This window comes from Sitodiplosis mosellana, unplaced genomic scaffold, assembly GCF_009176505.1.
Source record: "Sitodiplosis mosellana isolate CC-2019 unplaced genomic scaffold, AAFC_SMos_1.0 Smas_scaffold_3, whole genome shotgun sequence".
In the NCBI taxonomy this organism is placed as follows: domain Eukaryota; kingdom Metazoa; phylum Arthropoda; class Insecta; order Diptera; family Cecidomyiidae; genus Sitodiplosis; species Sitodiplosis mosellana.
The window spans coordinates 3,473,322-3,496,723 of record NW_022595246.1 but is presented as its reverse complement, the minus strand read 5'-3'; the positions used below and the strand labels follow the sequence as shown (position 1 = coordinate 3,496,723).

At 37.4% G+C, this 23,402-nt stretch overlaps 2 protein-coding genes across 11 annotated transcripts in view; both read right to left on the bottom strand.

Annotated features, from left to right (window-relative positions):
* Window positions 1-23,402, bottom strand: part of LOC129566571 (putative uncharacterized protein DDB_G0289263) — a 62,428-nt gene that overhangs the window by 19,305 nt on the left and 19,721 nt on the right. For 5 of the 10 annotated variants that reach the window (XM_055442630.1, XM_055442633.1, XM_055442631.1 and 2 more), the window contains exons 1-2: window positions 12,187-13,689; window positions 8,703-8,900 (exon numbers count right to left, since the gene is read on the bottom strand). In XM_055442630.1, coding sequence (XP_055298605.1) covers window positions 8,703-8,900; window positions 12,187-13,103 — 1,115 coding nt within the window. In that variant the 5' untranslated portion in view covers window positions 13,104-13,689. Of the gene's footprint in view, window positions 1-8,702; window positions 8,901-12,186; window positions 13,870-23,402 lie in introns of those variants that run through there. The other 5 variants (XM_055442638.1, XM_055442637.1, XM_055442643.1 and 2 more) reach the window with 3 other exon arrangements.
* Window positions 5,909-8,052, bottom strand: LOC129566573 (toll-like receptor 3). Its single transcript, XM_055442644.1, has one exon. The coding sequence runs from the start codon at window positions 7,989-7,991 to the stop codon at window positions 6,168-6,170; it is 1,824 nt and encodes a 607-aa protein (XP_055298619.1). The 5' UTR covers window positions 7,992-8,052; the 3' UTR covers window positions 5,909-6,167.

Genomic DNA, 23,402 nt, shown 5'->3' with positions numbered 1-23,402 from the left:
CTATTAAATGCTATAAGAGATGTAAATCGAATTACGTTCAGTTTCTGATTGTTTTTCGGTGTTTTTTTTTCCGAAATGGCTTAATTTTGGTTTCGTGTTTAAAGTGTTGAAATTTTTTTTAAAACAAACCGCTTGACAACCGTTTTTTTACGATCGAAAAAGTGAATTCAGTTCGTAAATGTTAAAAGTTTCACCGACGCAAGTGCCGTGCAAATGATAGACATTATGGCAGCTGGAAAAAAGGGAAATTTCTTCAACACGGCACGGCAGAATGCAATATTAATAATTCGTTGTTTTTTTCTGCATCTCGTGAAAAAATGTAAAAGATACACGGTTAGTGTGCCGTGCATTTGCAAAATGGCAAATGTTATGATTTGAGAGCGAAGATGTGAAAACAATACATGTACGTCGTGGCGGCGTTGGCGCAGGCGGTAGATATGCATAATGCGACTCATAAGCCTTTGATTTTGTTACTGCATGCAGCATGAAGCGCGATAACCTCACCGCGAGAGCAGCTGAAAGTGAAATAGAATCGACAGAGAAACAATGCAATTTGGTGTGTGTGCGCGAATTGTGAGAAATGGCAATTAGCTGCTAATCATGGAGTCAATCCTTCATTCGTATGATGGATTGCATTATGGCTTGCTTCCACCAACGCCGTCATCGCCGCCACCGCTGCCTTGCTTCAACATAATCGCTTGAAAACGCAAGTTATTATCTTGTCGGCAACGAAAGCGATGCAACTCTCACGTCAAATTAGCCCGTCAGTGAACCGATGACTTGTCAAATTGTCAGAAACAAAATATATGAAGAACGCGCGCACGTAGAGTAAATCACCGCATCGAATGAAAGCATCAAAAAACTTAATGACCGTTTAATGCACAGCAAATGATTGCTATTATTGTCACAAATTAAAAACGAAAAAAACAAAAACAAAAACCAACAGCAACAGCAACAACCGAAACATGCAATTTCACATGTAGCCTCTCCCCGTCCCAATCACACCGTTTACGATCGCTTAATTGGCATTTGGGTGGCGGCGTGTGCTCTACCATACACTCTGTGTATCTCATGCCAATCACCGCCAAGATGCCAGAACGGTAATTCGTGCAACAACGATTGAGAGCGCTGTTACCAAGTGTGTAATTGTTCTGTTTCATGCGTTTTTGGAATGGAATGCCATTGGAAAAATACACTGCACTGCAGCAAGCAGCATGCAACCATGCACTGCCAGTCACACCAAATCAAACTCTAATTTCTTAATTCACCAACAGCAGCATCAACAACAACCAGCCAATCGACAGTTAATTTCATTTACTTTGGCGCCGTTAATTGAAAACCCTTTAAAACAAACAAAACAATATGATTGGGATTTTCCATGGGCTATGTGATCCAAATGCCGATGATTTCTAATCGAAAATAAAATACAAAGAGTAAATGAGCCACCAAATCACTTTTTTTCAACGCATTGACCACAAATGATGCTTTCGAGCAATTAAATTGAACGGTTTTTGAGGTGTAAAAATTCTTCATCTTCTTTCTTTTCTTTTCACTACAATGAGAAAAATCACACTTTTTTGTGTTGGTTTTTATTGGTATTTAATTTGTTGTTCTTATTTCTGTTGCCGTTGATGTCTCACTCATCAGATTGAAATTTACCAACAATTCAATTTATAACTTGATTACTCATTTTTTTGAGAAGAAGAAAAAAAAATTACCGAAAAAACTGCACAAAAATGCCACAATCTAATTTTGAAAATAATTCACATTTTTTTGCTTTCAAAACACGCTTAGAAATAATTTATTTTTCTGAAGAAAATTCGAAATTTACTTTAAATCTCTTCTGAAGTGCACAGCTTCAACTGTTCATTAATCACAGACTCAGAAAAAAAAACCGTTTAAAGAAGGAAAAAAACGTTGCACGTTCAACTTGATTCACCGGGAGCAAAGCACAAACTGCAGCTAGCCATCGAACTCAATACATCCGAAAGCCAATCTGTCCCCGGCAAAAGCAATAGAAGCAAAACAACGGATGTTTTCCATTCGAAATTCAAACAGTGAATAACGTGTTAAGTCAGCTAGTCAAGAGCGTATACGCGCTGCCTGTAGTTTGGCGGCATGGTGTTAGCTCGGTGGCTGCTATGCGTTACCATTGCCATATGTTTGATACACACTTGTTCATTGTTGCTTAGTGTGCCATTCGGTGTGTTGTATACTCTCTTTCCATGCCTGTTTTATTTTCATTTTTTTTGTTCGCTGTTTCGTTGCTTCCAATAGATGAGTGAACAACACAACGGAGAGCATCTAGATGTATTTACACTGTGCGCGAATGCGAATCGCTTGTTTTTCTACGTTGTATCGATGTCGACCGAAAATGGTACAAAACATTATCGACGACGACTTGTTCGCTGTCGATATGGGAAAACATGTGCTGTTGCTTTACTGTTATTCCGCTGAATCTTCTTACATTTCAATTTTTCTTCTTCATTGATCTCATTTCTCTCTCTCTCGCTCTCTCTCTCTCTCTCTCTCTCTCTCTCTCTCTCTCTCTCTCTCTTGATGCTGACAAAGATCTCAGTGATCATTGTCATTGGACGCGAAAATTCTGGTGTTATTTTTTCTCTCTCGCCTTCAAAATAGCTGATGGTGTGGTTTTGATGGTGACTGAGCGAGAGAGAGAGAGAGCAATTGAGATGTGATGTGCTTGAATCGTCATATTTACATATGTTGAGTGGTCGGATATGTGTTTGTATGAGTGGCGGGCGTGCAAACACTCGATTCAATGATTCCTGTATTGAGATTTCGTTATGATCTTCATGTTTCTTTTGATTGATTCGCACTCAACCAAAACAGATACAGTTACAGAGGCTAAAAATCGCATTATTTCATTTTCTGCGTTGCAATTGTTTATACCGTTTGCCGTGTGCAATACAGTGAATGAGTAGAAGAAAAAAGCACCGTCAAGTATTGACGCTATTTGATTGTAGGTTTGTTTTTTTCCCCTTCATTTATTTGTCGCTCGGGTGCTTGTTTGGAAGCGTTATAATTTATGATTTCAATTTTTCTTGCTGCTGCTGCTTGTTGCTCGATGCCATTGGATTTTGTTTGTAGTTATTTCAGCTTATTGTTTAGCCATTTCTCAATGATACTCACGAAGATATGTTTTGATTTCATCGCGACGATGGTGTGCATCTCGCAAAGAAACATAACGCCTAGACCAAACAAACGAACAATCAAAACAATCGGCGATGGAATGCGAATCCGTGATTTACTACAATTTTTATGATTGTTTGTTTCATTTGAGCAAGCATATATGCGATTGAAAACCGAAAAACCAAAATTAATCGCATTTTATGGATTCTCCAAAAATGATTCAAAGCATACACCGCACAATCATAAATTGCAAACAAAAAGTTCATTTATATTTACTATGTTTACTCATTCGTTGTTTTTTTCATCGTTTATTAAATTAATTTAATAACATTATTAGTTGAAGTGCGTGTGTGTTCTTTAATTAACGGATAAAGTTGATAGAAAAGAGCAAAAAGAGCACAAACCAAAAATAGCACGAAAAAAACCACAAATTTTCGTTAAGTCCAATAAAAGCAGCAGTATCAATAACTGACCGGATGCTAGTTGACGGCCTGTCAGTCGCGTTATACATTCTTTTCGGCCATTTGGCTATTCGGGAAATCTTCATTCCGCAGAAATCGGTTCGATTACTTCAGATTTTTTTTTCGGGTTTTCGCGTGTACACGATCGCACTTGTTGTGTGTATGTGACCAGTGATCGAACAAATGCAGTGGCATCAAATCAATTAAACACATTTCCGTAGTTTTTCATTCTTTCTTTCTTTCACCAATTACGTTATCGTTATTAATTTCGGCCATTTTCTATAGCCACGGCGGCCACCTTCTTTCGATAAATGAATTAGACGGCTTTGGCTTTGGCGGTTTGTTTTCATGTTTTGTTCATCGATCACATTTGTGTTCGAATAACAGCCCATAATTTTGATACGCTTTGTAAGTTTTGTAATTTCAACGAAACAAAAGTAAATAGAAAAAAAAAATCGGGTAAAAATAATTGCTCGAAAACGAAAACTTGTCCGTTGAATTGAGTCGATAAAAATGCCTTACTTAGTGAAGGTGATTTGTGATGGAATCTTTTTTTTGTGCAAAAATAAAATCGAAACTGATCGTTATATTTACTTTCGATTTTGGTCGGCGGCTAAAAGAGAAAAAAACCATCGACATGCCCCATTGTTTGGTGATAATCAATTTCTTTCTGATTTTAAACTGTGATTAAGAGTGACTGTCACTGCGCTGCGGTCGTGTCACTGAAACTGCTCACTTCGATCCGAAGAAATTAGGTCAAGATGTTTTAAAACTTTATAATTTGTTGCTTATTTAAATTCTGTAAGACAAAATCAAAACAGTGAAGAACAATGCAAACGGCTTGCCTTGAATCTGGTTTACATGGAGAAGAAAAAAGTATAAACGCGTATCTAACGGTAACAAGCGTAAAAATGACGATTTCGTTTTTTATTTACTCGCGTTCAAACATTAAGAAGAAGATGGCAGTAAATTTGGTCAAGACACAGAGAAGCGCAAAAAAATATTAGGGGAAAAATGGCAATTATCTATTAATAATAAATAATACCGAAAAAAAAGAAAAAGTGAAACAGACACAGGCTTTTCAATTTTATTATTCGCACTCGACTACTTCGCAGACGTACGATTATCTGAAGCACAATCTTTAATTTTGAATATATTAAAAATACTCGGCGTGAAACGAAAAAATAGCACGGCCCAAACGTGTGCAGCTGGTAACATCTGGTCAAACCGCAAAGAAATTGGCATGATTTGAATGTTTTCAAATCGAAAAATTCAAATGAGGTTGGACTGGTAGAAGAGCACCATATTTGATCATAATACAAATTGTGTCAGTACAATCATCGAAATTAAAGCCACTGCCATGCGCCTATCTGACCGATTTCCAACACACACAAATTAGTTCACCCATTTCTAAGATCTTTTCTCCTAAAGTATTCGCTTTTTTCAAATCAATTGCATCGGCCGTTTCAGTGCATCTTTTGTCGAATGCCGTTATTCGGCTCAGTTTTCACCTCGACGCTTGCTCCGGCAGCGTTTGAACAGCATAAGTCATTTAAACGAGATGAGTTGCAGAATTTAAATTCAATAAACCGGACCATTGCCTTTTAATGGTTGCACCAAACAATTAGCTCTAGCACACAACGAATACAGGCAAATGGCGCAGTATTCGGTATTATTCAAATGTTTGAACTTCACAATCCAGATCAGTCGATATTCACGAAAACAGCTGAATGAGGACATGACTTAAGCTAATTCTCTTTTGCTTCGATTGACTTCTTGAGAATTTGGATCACATGAAACTATACCGAATTCGATAGAGTAAACGAGATTTAAATGCACGAGATAGATACGAAGGAAACGCATACCGGTTTTTTCATCTGAATTGGTTCATAGTTAAACTCTTCTCGCAAATGCATAACGAAGATGTAATGCTGTAGCGTCGCTAGTAGATTGACTTTCCAACGAATGGTGTTTAGAAGAATGACCTCAATTTTACAAAAAAAAAAAAGATAACAGAACATTCTGAATCAGAACTTCTAATCCGAAAAAATGAAAATTATGTTTTTAAGTCAAATACTTTTGAGCGGTTGAACAAAAGAAAGCATTCTGACTTTGTATGCACAAATTAAATGCTCATTTAACTCTTTTCGGCTACTCTTTTGCTCATTTTTTTCCAAAACTTCTTCTTGTTCTTTTCTTTTTCTTCTTTCTTATTTCGTTCATTTGCTTCCTCTTGTCTTCTAAACTAAGTCATTTCGAATCAAATAAAAACTCCTCAACATTTGACCTGGGCATTTGCATCAAACTAATCAAATTTATTTGCCAATTTGTTGAGTTTTATCGTTCACAATTTATTTTTTATGTTTTCTTCTATCAACATTTCTGCTTATTTTCCTTCCAATAACATTTTCGTTTATATTTTCTCTATCATTTTGACATGTTTTTTTTTCTTTCGCTTAAAAAACTAAATCTCTCTCTCTCGCTCTTCGCATAATTAATTCCGCTCGTAATGATGGTCATGACAAATTGCTGATATAAATCCGGTATGGTTGTTCAGTAGGCGACATTTGTTTGTATGGTGTTCATGGTGGCGGTTGATTGATAAATGCCATATTTATTGTCGGTGTCTTGTAGATAAACGTCATTGCCGCAGCTGGCCACATGGAAGTCAAGCTTGCGATGTGCTCGAAAGATGGTTACGAATTTTGTGATAACAAATGCCAAGCACACACAACAGATAAACACGAGTAAATACTTCATGGTTAATAAATGCGCTTCGAGTGATCGTTCGCGATCCGAGTGTGAAATGTGCAATTCGGGAATGTCGTTGTTGGTGTAGCTGATTTTGTTGTTGTTGTTTTGATTGCTGCTGTGGCTTGGCTGTAGAATTGCGACAATCGCTTTGTGAACGTTGTATTGATGGTCGTAGTGATCGTTGTGAACGCGATTGTATGCAATAGAATCGTTGGTCGGATGGTCGCATGCAATGCCATTGATATGAGTTTCATTTGTGTGAACGAGTTCCGGGTCGATGCTCAAGCCAAGCTCATCCCATTTCAATGTGCGCAATAGTTTCGCCAAATAAGTGCAATTGAAATTATTGTTGGAGATGCTTAGAACCGATAACTGCGGGAACATTGAATTGGTCAAACCTTCCATTTCGGTTAAGTTATTTCCATCGAGAACAAGTTGTTCCAAATTTTTCAAATACGGTAGAAAGACGTCGAAATTCATCTTGTTGAGGTTATTATAAGAGATGTCCAACGATTTGAGCTCTTTTTGGTGGAAAAATGTGCCAAAGTTGATATTCGATAGATTTGTGTGGCCGAGATTCAAATGCTCCAAATTTGTCAGTTTGGCAAAGGTGCTGATATTCAATTTTCCCACGTAATTGTACGACAAGTCGAGTGTTTCCAGCGAATTGAGATGCTCAAAAATGCCCGTGATATTCGTTAAGTTATTACTGGCCAATTTTAAACTCTTCAAATTGCTGATTCCATTTTCGATGTAAACGTGCCTGATTTGATTGTGCGACGCATGCAACGAGGCCACATTCCGAAGAGTTAATTTCTGCAGTTGATTGTCATGAATGATCAAATCTAAATCGATGCCCGATATGCAGGTCGTGTTGAATTCTTCCAGTTTATTCACGGACAAATCGATTTTGTTCAAATACTTTAGCTCTTTTATCGAGTCGCACTCCAAACGAATTAACCGATTGTTATTCAACGACAAACGAGCGAGCAATGTGTTGTGGGCAAATAGGTCAACATCGATCATTTCCAATTGATTGAAATCCAAATGTAGCTCATCCAACATTATCATCGTTGCGAATGTATTTTTATCCAAAGTCCGAAGTAAATTGTGCGATAAATGCAATCTCGACATTAAAATTGCGCTCGCAAATGCACTTGCACTCACTTTCTCGATATTATTATACGAAAAGTCCACCACACTGATGTTCGGCGCACCCAAGAACAACGAAGATGTCAATTCGGACATTTTATTATGCGATGCCGATAAATACATCAAATTTTCCGCTTTTATAAAGTCGCCGCGACGAATAGACTCGAGATCGGTGAAGGAAATATCAAACTCGCGTATTCCATCGAAGTAATGGAAAATCATGTACGGAATGTTGATTGTTCGGCTTTCCGTGAATTTCACTACTTTCACCAAATGACGATAGTACGGATACACATTGCAATCGAAACTATCGAAATCGTCCAAACGAATACCGGCAACCGTACAATAAAGTCCTTCGTATAGTAATTGTTCATCTTTGAATTCATCACACGGCAACGGGATTTCTTTATTGAAAACTAACGTGGCTAAACCGACCACAGACAAAACACACCAAACTCCAACACTTTTCATTTTCAAAGTCTTTAGAGTTATTTTTTCGCATTAGTGACTGAACAGAGCGAACGTTAAGAAATGAACTGAAAGGATTTGTGATGAATATTTGCATTTTATAGCATTTTTGCATCGTTTTTTCTACAGATATCGAATGAGCATTGTTTTATATGCTGTTTTAGCATAATAAGTACTTGACTGCAAAAAAAACAATAGTGATATGCGATATCTTGTCGCAAGAACGGATGTTCCCGATGATATTCTTTATATCTTCTTATTATGGACTAGGAACAACGCGGAAAACGTTTAATTTGCTGATTAAGAGGAAAATGAACTTTGGATGATAGCAAATATATGCAATTCTTTGAATGAGCCATTTAAAAATGATATTTGAGTGGAATTTAAAGAGCTATGACTAGCAGTTTATTATATTTTTAGCGGAATTCTATGACGATTTGAAATTTAAAAAAAAGAAAAGATCTCAGTTCGTATACGACCACTCTTATTCATACATGAATGATAATTCTATCAGCTGTGAATGTCTCGAAACGCAAAATGTTTTGTTTTTATTTTACTAATCGCGTTGCGCGCACTTCGACTCGATTTTTCTTCGATGTGGATGTTTCAAGATGTAAAAAAATATTTTTCAGGAAAAGTAAAAAGTCTTGATTTCGCCTGTTCAATTTAAAAGAACGTCTACTCAATGAAAAAAAAGATCAACAGTGCACTAACCTGATTTCTGGGGCAGCTTCGACAAGTAGCCTAACGCAATCTAAACATCCCCGAGCTGCTGCATAATGTAAAGCCAAGGCACCACCGCCACTCGGTCGATCCATTGACGGCATCAACGGATGTGTTGGCGATGAATTAAGCGAACCCAAATGCGTATGCATGTTGAGTTCGTTCGCTGCGTTACAACCCAGTGTTGGTCTGTGAGAAAAAAAATTGAAAGAAAACTCATTTTAGTTGTGCTATAGTGAAAGCTGGCCAATTTATTTTATGGCATGAAATGAAGTGGAGATGGAGAAAGAAATTTAAAAAACGAAACGATGGTTAAAATGGAATGGATTGCCTAGCTTTTGGCGTTTTAAAACGCGACGTTCACGAATCGAAAGACTCGCAAATAGCGAAGCATGGACTATTGGCGTACAAAATACTGTGAAACGGTAGAAACACATTTATAGACCGGCAATTGATGTCATTTTGTACATTTTATCACTATTTTACATTTTATTACAGTATTGTTTTTGTTTTCTACTCATTCTCCCTAATCATCAGCACGGCTGGATCGGTAAGTGTAGTAGCGTAAGTCTATCTTTAAACCACATCTATGTTTTGAACTTCAACTGAGTGAGCATATATTTGAATATGAAGTAGCATTCAGTGTAGTTCATGGACATTTCAATAGAAATGCACTAATAAGAACTTATTCAACTTAAAATTTGATCGATAACGTGCAAAAAGCTGCACGCAAAATGGCATAAAATGTAAACAAAACGGCATGAAAATGGGGGAGAGCGAAAATAAGTTCATTTGACGGCGGGCAATGTATCTCATTAATCGTGTTACGTTGTTTTCTGCTTGTGTGAATGAATCGATGAAATGCAGAATATTTGCATTTTTCGAACGGAGGAATGAATTTCGAGCAGAAGATATGCCCTGTAGTCGAAACGAATGTACACCAAAACGACTAACGACTCGCGGTGCAATGAATTGTTTGCTGAAAGGTGCTTGTTTGGGAGTTGAATGAACGATACGAACCGATGTTGCTGGCTAATTGACGGTTTTGAGAGAGAAAAAAAGGTAAACAAAATAATTAAAGCAGCCCGTAGCTTATGGATTCTATTCTATCTCTGCAGCCCAGCAAAATGAACAGCGCGGTTATGGTGAGTGCGTTTGAATTCACATAAGAGCAGTTACACACAATAAACTGGCGTTAATTTTAATTACAATTGCTCGTACAATACGCGCACGGAACAATGATTCGGCACAAAGTCGGAAAGATAAATGAAATGCGAGCGAGTGAGTGCGATTCAATGAAAGATGAATTCCGATTTCAATCAATGCCTTTTTTCATTTCATTTCAATGCCAACCAAATGCGCTGGATCTGATAATGAATTGTCAACGGGAAAAACAATGCAAGTACTGCGAGTACCGTGACCTCGGTGCGTGGCGTGTGTGATTTTTTTTTCGAAGTGATTAATTTTTTTTTGGACCAGTTTAGCGGGTTCCATAATTTGCCTCACGCAAGTGTGACATCAGCTAGACATATCGGCTTTGGTTGTCAAATTACCGAAACAAGTCATTGAAACGTGAGGTTCCACCGGCACAACCCCCTTTTTGATGATTAATTAATATTTTGAACCACGAGCTCGACGCTTCCGAGAAATTCAAACACACGAAAATTGTTTTTTTTTCTTCTATTTTTATTCTATATTCCTTTTGTTTTTCCATTTCTGTCTCATCATTCATTTTGAAGTACATTTGTTTTTCAACTTTTCATTTCGTTAACTCATCATAGTTATATATCAATTTGACCTGAAGCGCATGTCTAAATCGTGTTCAAAATGTGGACCAACTCTTTTCTGATGAATTGTTCCAAAGCATCAAGATTCTTGACACAAACATCACGTTGTCAGCGTGACGAAAAAAAGGCAATGAGTTGCCCAACACAATTTTGGTTAGTCAAAGCGTGAAAATCTTGGTGTCAAAATACATATGAGCTGTCTTAAAAAAGCAACACAGCACACGAGAATGGAACATGTAACAAAACAACTGCATCTATTGTTTCTAAAATACGTCGTTTTTCTTTATCTAATCTGTTTGATCTCATCGTCTCGTCGACGATGACGATGGCGGCGGTGCAGGAATAAAAAAAGATTTTACTTTCTTCCAAAAAGCGAAAACTCACACTTTGAAAACGAAGGGCTAAGCAAACAAAAGATAATTACCGAGTGTTACTCTCTTAGAATATCATTCGGTTTGAAATAAAGAGAGAGAGAGAGAGAGAGAGAGAGAGAGAGAGAGAGAGAGACCTTGAGTGTGAGAAATGTTAAATAGTTTCGCGGTAATCGCACTTGAAATGTGCGCGCTTTAATTTACAAATTCCATGAATTCTCCACTGAAAACGGAATGTGAAAATCCGTATCCGATTTGTGTTCTTAACGAGATTATTTCACATAATGAATCTTCTTAATTTGACTTCAGATCCCCGCTCGCATCCAATTAATTACAACACTTTGATCAAGTTCTGAATTTAATTCAGCTCAAGTTATAATTGAATCCGAGAACGTATTTCGTTGTTTTTTTCTGCTTTGACTGTTGAAAATAAAAAATCGTTAATTAATAATTTGACACACATTTTTTGTTGCTCCCTTTGTGGTTGTACGTGGATTCAATGAGATATGGTTTGTTTGTAGGACGAACGCGCACACAAATGATTTGCAATAACAATTTATGAAAAATGCTCGTAATCGACGGTTGAGGCGCATGAACATTGTTGAAACGCAAATCAAGGCATGTATCTCTGTGATTATGCAATGACAACAAAAGAAACATGTTTGAAAACCAACTTCAAACTCATTGAATTTATGGTGCGACTTGGCTTTTTGCAGCCCGTGTACGCATCATCTTTGAACTTTAGTCACTTTTTGTTTGCTTGTACACCGTGTTGTTTTGATGTCTAAACGGGCTAAATGGTATCATCTTATTTGGTATATATATGGGAATGGACGGGCTACTCGTATACCAAATTGTAAGTGAAAACATTTGAATCAAGGCGATTCGTTGCGCTATTAAAATGAAGAAGAAGCAAGGCAGAAAAACAACATAACGACACAGCAACATCAAAATGATCATAATGTTTATTGTTAATGGCCGGGAATTCGTCATCAATACTTTGGGTTCATGAATAATTTTGGGAAAATTTCACACATAGAAAGGCACAAAATACCAATTGGTACACCAAACAGTACAAAAATCATGACAAACGAAGCTAAGCAACGTACTAAGTTTTTCTAATTATCGTCCAAAAAATGCAATGAAATGGTCGAAAAAGACCGCGAATATTGGTGTCAGTTTTTCGATTCTAGCGGATCGTTCCGATCGAACGACGTCTACGAAATCAATTGAATATGAGTAAAAAAAAACGTTCCAGTCGTCACTCTCATGTAAATACACCAGGCAAGAAAGAAAAAAAAGAGGTTTTTTACACACCGACTGTGGCATTTTTCACATGGCACAATGTCCACCACTTGAGTGATTGGCTGCTGTTGAATTTCCTTGGCAATAATTTCGGGTGTGCTTCGATGTGGCGACGATCCACTCGGATAGGTTATGCTCTTTTGCACTCGCGACATATTCAATTGTGATGCATTATTGACTAGCATCTCCTCCACGCCTTTGTTCCGTTGACTGAAATAGCCCCAATGCGCCGCCAAATCGTATACATTCTCATCGAACACAAATAAATGCTGATCACGTTGCAAGACGAGTTTCCGTTGATAGGTGGCTGCCGTTTGCATTGCACTACTCGAACGATTCGCTCGAAACAGTTTCATTTTCTTTTGACGCACTTCCAACGACAAAATGAATCGAATTTTGATTTGACGACGGAATTTTTCACGTTGTAATTTCAACCGTTGTTTTTGTAAGCGTTTCGAACGTGCTGATTCGAATTTTTGCAAGGTGCGCAATTGCTGTTGTGTGGCCGGCGTTTGATCAATGGGTTCCCAACCAATTGCATTGGCCAAATCAATTCGTTTATTTTGCTGACGCCACGGAACCAATTCAAAGTGTGAAAATTTTGCATCAAATTGCCACGGATTGAAATTGGTTTCATTTTGTGAGTATCGTAATAACCAATCGCCGGCACATGATTTTGGCACAATGTCCCAATCGCTCTTATGAAATTTTGCTGTTTTGGTTTCACTCAACGACGATGCGGCCGCAAAATGTGGACTCTTTGCAAATATATTCACCGTGGACGCACCAATGAAACTTTCGGCGATCGGTTTTTCGGAGTAATCGTAAAATTGGGGCTCCTCGAATTTTGAGCGCTGCTTTTCAGTCAATTTGGCCGGCGTTCGGAAGCAAATCTCATAAACACCGCACAAATAATCAAAATAATTCATTTTTTAACGACTTTACACATGTTTCATTTCACATGACAGAACAGTGTTTGCTGGTAACGAAGGGAACTAGTTGGAACAGTCAACACAATGAGAATGACACTTTGTTGTGAGAATAAAATGTTAAAACTAAATAATGTTGAAGGAACATTTCCGGTAGCAATTAGAAATGGTCGATGTAAAAACCCGAAAAAAAACTTGCACTTTTTGCACTTGACTTTGGCACTTCACATAACGGGCTGTGTCAAACGTGTGAATCATTCGCCTTCGGTGGTTATTCTGCCATCAGCAACAACATTTCAACCATTCTTGACTAATGACAAACTCTAATCGCCCGTAATGATTGCATAAATACCCGCATCCACATCGAAATATTCAAAGTCACTGTTCTGCACAGTAAAAGCACCAATTTATTATTTTCAACTTGAAAATGAACATTTATTCTCAAAGCAATTCGTTTTTCAATGAACTTTGTTCGGATTTTGTTTTTCTCACACCATAAAATCGACACTCGGCAAATAAACCAAAACGATTGTGACAAATGAACGCGCGGAACGAGTCATATCGCGCATATCATTGGAACCGAACTGAATGGTGGATCGGTCTCTCAGGTGATCGTCACACTCAACAAGCGACCAAAACAAAATAAAACCCATTGAAAAAACGTACACACGGCGAGCGAGAGAAAGAGACACGCGATGCGCGTAGCGTACAACAACGCGACAGATTGCCAACAGTACACAGTTCTGAAGGCACAACAAAATAAAACAGCGATACATTCAACTTTGCGGCAACAATGTGTATGACAGAAACGGCCGGTTAAAAAGGGAAAATGGTTGTAGCATGAACGCCAAAACGACACACGGCTCACACTTTCGTGTCGGAATTTGAATGCAATGGCAATAACGCGATTGAGCTCGATGCTCGCGCCCGTACTCGTTCGCTCGCCGACTGTGTGCGTTCACTATAAGCGCACACATTTACTCATTATGCTGCATTTATTACACACACAATAAATTGGATTTATTTGAATTGTTGGACTGACGATGCGTACGCATAACACCCGACCAATGAATTACTTTAAGCAAACGGCGCATAAGACATTTACGAAAAATGTGGCAAGAAATACATAATAATTATGCTAAAGAACTTCGATTGAATAATTCGCACGGCCATTAGAATTATTTCGATTGTGGAGGGATTTTTATGAAGAAAAATGAAACAACATTGTGTAAGAATCTTTGCTTTCTCCTTCAATTAAATGATTTGTTTTCGACACTACCCGAATGGAGAGTAAATTATTGCTTCAGCGTTTGGCTTCGGTTTCTTGGAACCATATTTGGATTGAAAAGTCACTACAAAGAAAGTACATTAATCGAAACAACATTGCGTAAGTTTGGTTAGTTGTACGTTAATCGCCATCAGCTATTAATCTATTGCATCGCAAAGAATCATGTAATGTACATGAGGCGTCGAAATAGTAAGAAACCTGAAAACTCATTTGATGAATGAGTTTTTTTTTAACATAAAATTGAATAGAATCGTCGACACCCATTTTGGCTTTGGTTGACATCATTATTTTCTCATTTCTGTAACAAATTACGAAATATCTCTGACCTTTGATGAAATCCAGCGCGAGCAGGATGATACTTGATGCGTGTCGCATATTTTTTTTTGGTATGTAAATTTTTCGGTTGTGGTATGAGTAAAAATGCGGTTGAAACGCCTTTGATATTGCAAATTGACATAAATTTATTAGATTTTAAGTAAATGAATATTTCATTATATTTCCAAATTGGCCAAAAAATCATAAAAACTTTGGCCAGTTTGTACAAGAATCTCAGTTCATCGATAGCAAAGACCAAAGGAGAGGAATAATCGAAAAAATAAACTTTTCGAATTAAAATGCTTCCAACAAAATGAAAAATCATTTTAATTCAAATGAAAGTGTGTAGACAATGAATTGGCTTTGAATTCTCCGAAATCACGAATGGGAAAAAACAATTTACGCATACCAAATGAGTATGGTATATGTTGTTTTTTTTTTCCATCGTCCGGAAATGAAAAGTGAACACGCAACACAGCAGCCGCTTTAAACTTCTCTGACTAGAAGCAGAACACGAATGTATGTGTTTTGAAAAAAAAGAGCGAATGTAGTAATAATTGCCGGTAATGACAATAAATTCTCTTGGTTCTATTATTCGCTCTTGATGGCAGTCAAATTCACGTCGATGTTGCTTTGAAGCTGAGTGCCTCAAAACTAGACTCGTTCGGTGGGTATTTTGAATGTGATGTCCGGTGGAGTTGTGCAAATATTTCGGCTGGTTCATGAAAACTCTATCGAATGAATCATCGACACAATACAAAAGCCCACTTGGTTTTATGAGGTAAAAATCAGTCACTGGAAACGGGCAGAAGATTTATTAAGTTCAGCCATGTGGTCATATTTTTCATACGCAGTTTTAATGAAATTATCCATTTCAATGGCAATGAGATCACATTTTCGCAAGAAAATTACGGGAAATTACAAGCAAAAGATTAAATTGCATAAAATTAGACAGAAAATAACCGGAGCACTTTGGGCTTTAAAATAAACGGTATGGATGTAATGCATAAGTGAGAAATGAAATCGAAATCGTATTAAACGCCGTAATCGGCCGCAAAGAACCATGCAAGTTCAATTCAATTTCGAACAATAATTGCTGTAATTTGGACATTTGCGAAAGAGTGGCGAACATATAAACTGAGATGGACAATTCAAAGACGAAATAAAATAGAAATCATCGGATCAGGTTACAAGAATCAGCTTTTTTTTTCTTTTCGTTTTTTTTTCTTTTTTCAATTTTTCATCATTCAATCGATCGACAATGAAACGACACCATACATTGTATTCGAATGGAATGAAATCAGCGAGCAGTAGTAGTGTAACTGGAGTGTGTGGTCATTGTCGTTGTCTTTACAATCTCGAACATACACATCTAGTGATTACAAGTGATTAGCTACTGCACAATCACGAATTGCACGCGGCGTGAACGACAGCAAGGAGCCGAGAAGAGCATGAGAAAAAGAGGGATAGAAAGAGAGATCTTGAAAATGATAGCGAAAAAAAAAATTGAAAAATTGCACGATCAGTCAATTGAAGATTATGTATTGCCATGCTCTCGGAATTGTCATACGTATAACGACGACATTTGGCGAGCGAACTAACGAAAGAAAGATTGTAACTGCTCTTGCCTTTCTCTATGTTAAAACAGCCAATCGATTCGCAGTATTGCACCATAAACGAGGCAGCAGCCCGTTACGCAGCCTCACTGTCTGTCTGTCGGTCGTTGCATTCATTTTATTACGAAGCGATTAAAGTCAAATTGATTGAGAAAGTGTCGCTGTAAAGTCGCAATTGCAACAAAACGAAACGAGCAAAAAAAAATTATAGACATTTTTTGCGACTTTCTGATCGAATAATTACCGGGGCAAGTCGATGTGATTTACGCTTAATTGATAACATCGCAAAACAATGCTCCTTTTTATTGACTCAATCAGCAAATGAACTCGATCCCCGGTTGTTTTTTTCCTTTCTTCACTCCAAACACCACAAAGAAAAAAACATGTGAGAAAGACGTATATCTCGTTAGAGTTTATTGTCTATTGTTAATAGCAGTCGTTTCAACAACTCGATAAAATCGATGCGATTTATAGTCTAATGACCGTTTATCATCTCGCACATTTTTGTGTTTTTCGTTGTTGTTTGTGTGTATGTTGTGAAAATGTGCTTATAATCATCGATGCTGCCGATAAATAGGGTTATTGGTTCCGTCGACCCAAAACACCTTGAATCATTTTCGCTTTATCGAGCTTGTAATTGGAGACTTAACGATCGACAATGACGTCGGCAACTTTTGAAGCGTTTTGATTGGAAAATTGCATCGTGGCAAATCAATCACTTGCGACGATCGTTGATATCGGGCTGAAAGATGACACGGCAATTAATAAACTTCATCAATTTCAATTCATTGTTGTGAATGCGGTGGAGAAAAAATTGGCTAAAATTAGCAGTGTTTGAGATAGTTAAAAATAGCTGCGGCTGAGAATAGATTGAAAATTGTCTTCTCATAACCTTGTTCATTGGGATCGGATTTGAAGTGATCACGATTGGCGATAAGAGAAATTAAGCCAAGGAATGTATGAAATATATGCGTGCAACGAAAGGGATTTCGTTTGACGAACAACAACGAAACGAGATGTAGCCGCTACAACGAACACAGACGCTACAATCAATTTCGACTTGTTCAATTCGGAGCCGATTAAATGAGGTTTGTCGCCTTCAATGGCATAGTCTTTCGTGCACCTTCAATAACATTTTGTCTTTTTTTTCGTAGTTTTTCACCATTTTCTTGCGTTTTATTTATTGCTTGTTTAATTGTCATCGACGCGGCATTTGTTCATCGAGCGGTAATTCTGCGTGACGATCATTTATTGCGATGAAATTTTTGCGTGCACTGGATCTTACGCTGGTGATGGTTTCATTTTTTCGGCGAGTTTTTGTGGCTTTCTATTGTGCTGCAAGGAGCAATTATTGCAGTAATTATAATTTAAAATTGTCGCGCGCTCGCGTACATGTGAAATGGTGTCAGTGCATTGGGATTTTTCCACAAGCTTTTTCTTTGGATGTGGTTCATGCATAAAAACAAATATACTATTTGAAATGATGTCTGTGTTTTGTGGCTTGGTGTTTATGTTTAATTTTTATTCGCTTACAGTGTAATTGTTCGTCTTCGAGGCTAAAATCAAGTTGTGTCACGTGGGTACGTGGATCTTTTTACTCTCTTCTGGCCGCCAACTAATCTAAATGCAACAATTAAATTTGTGTGATGGTTCTTTGAGCAATGTTTTACTTTTCCTCCAATTACAAAATAAGCGATTTCCATTGTGCTTATTTTGGCTAAACATGCAAAGAACCAAATGCAGAAAGCAGAAGAAAAACAACAACATTTTATGCCTAAATAAATAAAGAAAAAAAACTGTACATTTGTTCGTTTTTCTTCCGCATTTGAACGCACGCGGTCCAAACGGAACAAAAAATTGATCGGATCTATTTCTTTTGAAAAGTGCATTCAAAACGACCGCAATCATGCACCAATTAATTTTATATGCATATGATATTTTGTTTGGTTGCGCGCGCACAAAATCGGTTGCATGTTTAACTGTTCTACGTTCCAGTTCCGTTGGTCCCGAGATTTATTTTTTTGCTGGTACTGTTAGTTGCCGCCGCCGCCATCGTGGCTGTTTGCCAAACACAATCATTTTCCACGGTTTTTGAATCGCAACCAAATTGAAGATAGAAAAAATGAAGATGATGATGGATGCGGTGGTTGGCAGCAACAAGAATTGCTTTTTCATTAAGTACATTAATTTCCATCAAATATTCATCAAGTCCAGAGAGAAAACCGCTTCCCGATCCAGTGCGTTTCTTCGTTTGAGTCCAGTGAATCGTCGGGGAAGTACACAATTGTGCAACTGCGTGCTGTTGCGCTGCTGATGATCAATTCGACCGCTAATGAGCAAATTTTCTTATGAAATCACACACATGGAACACTCTTTGATAGCGAATTAGATGCTGGGTGAAATTGTCGATGTGTGCTCAAATGATAAATCGACAGCACATATTTTGCTTGCCATTTTCTAAATCGAAAATTATGAAATAATCGACTCGAACAGCAGTTGCACATGGAGCAAGATGAAATCAGGTGAAAGAAAATGAAATCGATCACGAGATTATATTTTGATGACATTGACTTTTATGAAGAGAAAAAAAGTGGTTCGTAGTCGAGTTTTTCTCACATAAATTCTTGCGATTCGATGCATCGTCATCGTCGTCGTCGCTCTGCTTTGCATTCAAACACACTTCAATTCATTATGTGAGGCGGCATAACAAATGCCTTGTATAATAAGCATTTGAGCACGCAATTAGCAATATCAACTGATTTATTTGCATTTTACCCATGAAACAAACAGGAGGCAAGCACAACAACCACAAAAAGAAACAAACAAACATAACAACAATTATTTAGAGAAAGTTTTGCACCTTAAGACATGTTGAGAGAATGCTACCGACACCGAGAGTTTCGTCCTATTCCATGTTAATTTAAACGTTGTGCCAGAGACCAACACTGAGCTCGTGCCACGTCAAAAACCGTCGTTACCATTTCGTCACAATATTGTTGTGTGTAAGCATGTTCAGTGTGCACTGCTTTTTTTTCTTGTTTCTCTTTTTTCGATTCAGTTTATTTTTTCTTGTGCATTGTTTGCTTTCGAATTGCAGGCACGAGGCCTATCCGTTGATGCTAGTTCGGTTTGCGCAATTGGCAAATGACTGAAGTGCACTGCCAAGCTAATTGAATCAACCATAACAATATTCAAAACTTGACTCATTCACTGAATCACTGCTCTTTTTTCCAGCATCTTCTTCTTTGGGTTTATCGAAGGCCTCACAATGAGTTAAATAGACAATGAAAATTCAATCGCAATTTGTTTCACACACTTAAAACAATTACAGTTTGTCGAGCGGTGCTCTTCGGTATACATGTATCAGCCGATTGTGACCATAATTGGTTTTCACATCATTTTCAAATGAACGACAGAATTGGCAATCGAGAGCAAGTTTCAATGGTACAGAAAACAGAAATGTGCCGTGCGGAATGTGCCACATGAGACTTATCCGACAATTTATTGGTGGAATACCAGCCGTTTAATCAATTAGCATTGCGTTTTGGGAGCGAAATTGTGGAGCATTCTAAGGTTTTTCATTTCTTTTTTTATTTTAGCATATTCTTTCATTCGATGGATTCGTTGCATTATTTCGATGGAAATAAGCGCTTAAATTACAGTTGGTGCGAAAATCGTTCCCTCTTCTGCATTTCTTCACTTTTTTGTCGAAATGAAAATCGTTTTTGGAAAGGGAAAGACGATTTTGGAGAAACAAAATAGAAAAACGAAAGTGCGATTGAAGAAAAAATCGAGAAATTCTGCATGGAAAATGCTTGAGACTTTCACAGCTCATGAAATCTAGCATTTCGCATGAATTGATTCTTGCACACAACATTGGCCATCAGAAATTGCCATAACAAATTGTTGCCGCTGATTAAAAATTCTGCTTAATTTATTATTTATTCTATTCTGCTTGTGAAACTTGTATGTTTCTTGAGCATCGACAAAGTCAAATTGGTCGATAAAAACAACAAGCTGCCTGCTTGAGATTGCTCGCTTGTGCGTGGCCGTTAAACATTATTCTGTTCATTTTGCGCAGCACATACAATAGACCGTTAGTTCAATTTCTAGCGATCGAACCAGTGAATACATCAATAAATTGTAATGTGATACGAGGCGCACGGAGGAATCTCAAGATTCATTGCACACAGCAACACATTTACACGCTTCTCTATTGACGATGTCTATCTTGGTTTTATCGCTTTATCGGTTTATTCACGGTCAATTATTGCAACAAGACATTTGAATTGGAGAGAGAGGGAGAGAAAGAGAATGAAAGGGAGAGAGAGAAAGAAAAAAATGTTTACATGTCCGCGATGCAGTTCCACTCAATTTAAAGGTAGACTTTGATTTGTGTGCACGTGTTTTGTTTCATGTCAATCGGTCGTTTGCACGATCGCGATTTTATGCTCGATTTTGGCTTTAATTAATTTACCATATTTTTTGCCTCGTTTGCAATAGTTATGATGAGTTATTACGATTCGATATGGTTTCGTTTGGTGGCGAAAACACCTATGCACCACAATGGATCCGGTGTTAATGAACACATTACAACCAGCGACAGGAGTCGAAGAAAGTGAATTATACTGACTTACCTGCTGCAAACCACTCAGTCGCCCCATTGAAATCGCACACACTCGGATCAATCACACAGACGCGAAGGCAATGAAATTGAAATAAATCAAACGCGATTTCAATCAATGAAAGTGGCTTTTTTATGGCGCCGTACAATATCCGGTGCTACTTTTTTCCCACACGAAAATCGTGTGATTCATTCTGGATTTTCCATTTGATTTCGCGTCGATGGCATTGATTACGTGGATTGCGCAATTCGCACACAATAGTCGATACTCAAATAGTATTTGAAGTTTTCTTTTCATGGGTACAAGTTGAAATTCAATTGTTTATAGCGCTAAGTTTCAAGTACCATTGCCATTGTATTGATTTCGGTGATGAGGAACTTGCTCAGATCCACTTCCGATTTTTTCCCAGAAGTGGCCACACAATTGATGCATTCAAAATTGATGTTTGAACAATGCCTCGATCTTTGTTTAAATAATGGTATTTTACATTCAAAGTAAATGTCTTCTGGTCAATTTCCACAAAAACACTCAATTCACTTGAATTACTACTCTGCGAATTGAATGAAACAGGAATTTGAGTTGAATTGTTAAGAGTCTTAGCTTAATATTCACACGTTAGATTAGATTAAAGCTCATTAATTGTGCAAACTGCTCATTAATTGCATAAACAAACGTCTCATTTACAAAATGTGTTACCAAATAAAATTGATCACAATGTTCGCAACTGCTAAATAGGGAAAATGAAACCAACCTCAAGTAAATGAAAGCAATTTCGATTTGATAAACAAACTGACGCTGAAACAAACTTTCGGTGGAAGAAAATAGACAACTTTCATCATTCATTCATGCATTTGAATGCTATTTGGATTCTCATTAAGGAATATTTGATATAAATGTGTATGTGTATAAGAACAATCAACGACTGAATGAACCTCACCCAGAAAAACGACCTTGATTATAACTCTGACTCTATTATTTAACCATAACAAAAATTTCATTTCTTCTTCTCTAATTCATCGTACAAATGCTTTGGAAACAAAAACATCTCAAGCAAAATGCTGAATCCAGAACCGTGGTAACCATAAATTTAGCGAGGCATTGCTGTCAATTGACAATGCATTTCTACGATTTTTTTTCTACTATACCTACACTACACTACACTTTTTTTTACTATACCACACTTTTCGCTACACAAAACTGGTTACAAACTCTGTGTGTGTGTCGTTTTCTTTCTTCTTCTATTTTCTTTTTGGCTGAATCACACTGATTCATCTAAAATGTCTCATGGCAATTATAATCAGCAAACAATGGAAAATTCATTATTTCTCTCTTTGTCTCTGTCAGTTTCTTTTTCCAAGCACAAAAGGCACCAATTTCAGTAGTTTCGGTGCGGACTGACATGAGCTACAACGAAACGATGAATAGGAACGAAAATCCATTATCAACTAAACACACTTTTCCCATATTTACGGCTGTCGGCTCAATTTCGCTTCGCATACCCAAATCGGTTTGGAAAGTGATTCGGAACTCGACAACTTCTTTTTTTTCCATCTTGTTTCTTCGAATCGTAAATGCAGAAGATTTGTTACTCGTTGAATTGCGTTTATTTGTCAAATTCAATGCAAATCGTTTGAAATAAAATCCATTTTATAAATAATTGAGTGTCCCGTTCGAAGATGCTAAGTAGAATGTATGCTGTGGCCCGAAAGTCGATCGCAATCTGCCATTTAACCGTTTGTTCTGCCATAAAAGGAACACTGAAAATGGCGAACATTTTCGTTCCGAGCTGATTTGCCGGTTGGAAGTAGTTCAAAATTACTTGTACGACAGTGTTGACTGCTGCTGCTGCCACTGCTGGCAATGCTGCCGCTGTGCCAGCCATAAATTGCGATATCGGATTTGCAGCAGCAACGCGTGATCCGCATTTTATACGTATAAATGCAAATGTTGAATGCATAAACGCAAACATATGATATACTCAACCTTAATTCGAATTGGATAACGGATTCTCAGCCACGATCAATTTACTACTGATCTCGTATAATTTAGATCATTTGCAGCAAACGCAATTGCAGCTTACGTCGTTTTTGGGAGCTATTCCATCGAACAGAACCAATTAAATTCATAGGAATTTTCTTCCTAGTTTTCTGGATGATTCTTTTTTATTTTGTCCCTTTGTTTCTTCTGGATTTTCTCATTTTAATTCATTTACTTGAATTTTTCGTTTCAGTTTTTCAGTTTATCACTTCAATTTTGTGAACAAAACGGCCCAAAAAATACAAAATAAGACATTAATCTAAACCAGTCGATTCGATATCGAAATATCAATTAATGAACTCCATATTTCCAAATATGTGCTCTTTTCATAATAATTGAGTCTCTTTCATACAAATCGATATTACATCAGCCCCATTATTAGCTGTTTACAATCGTTTATCCCTTTTCCGTGTGTGTG

Coding starts and splice junctions, on each gene's coding strand:
- LOC129566573 (XM_055442644.1), bottom strand. CDS start 7,991: ATGAAAAGTGTTGGAGTTTGGTGTGTTTTGTCTGTGGTCGGTTTAGCC.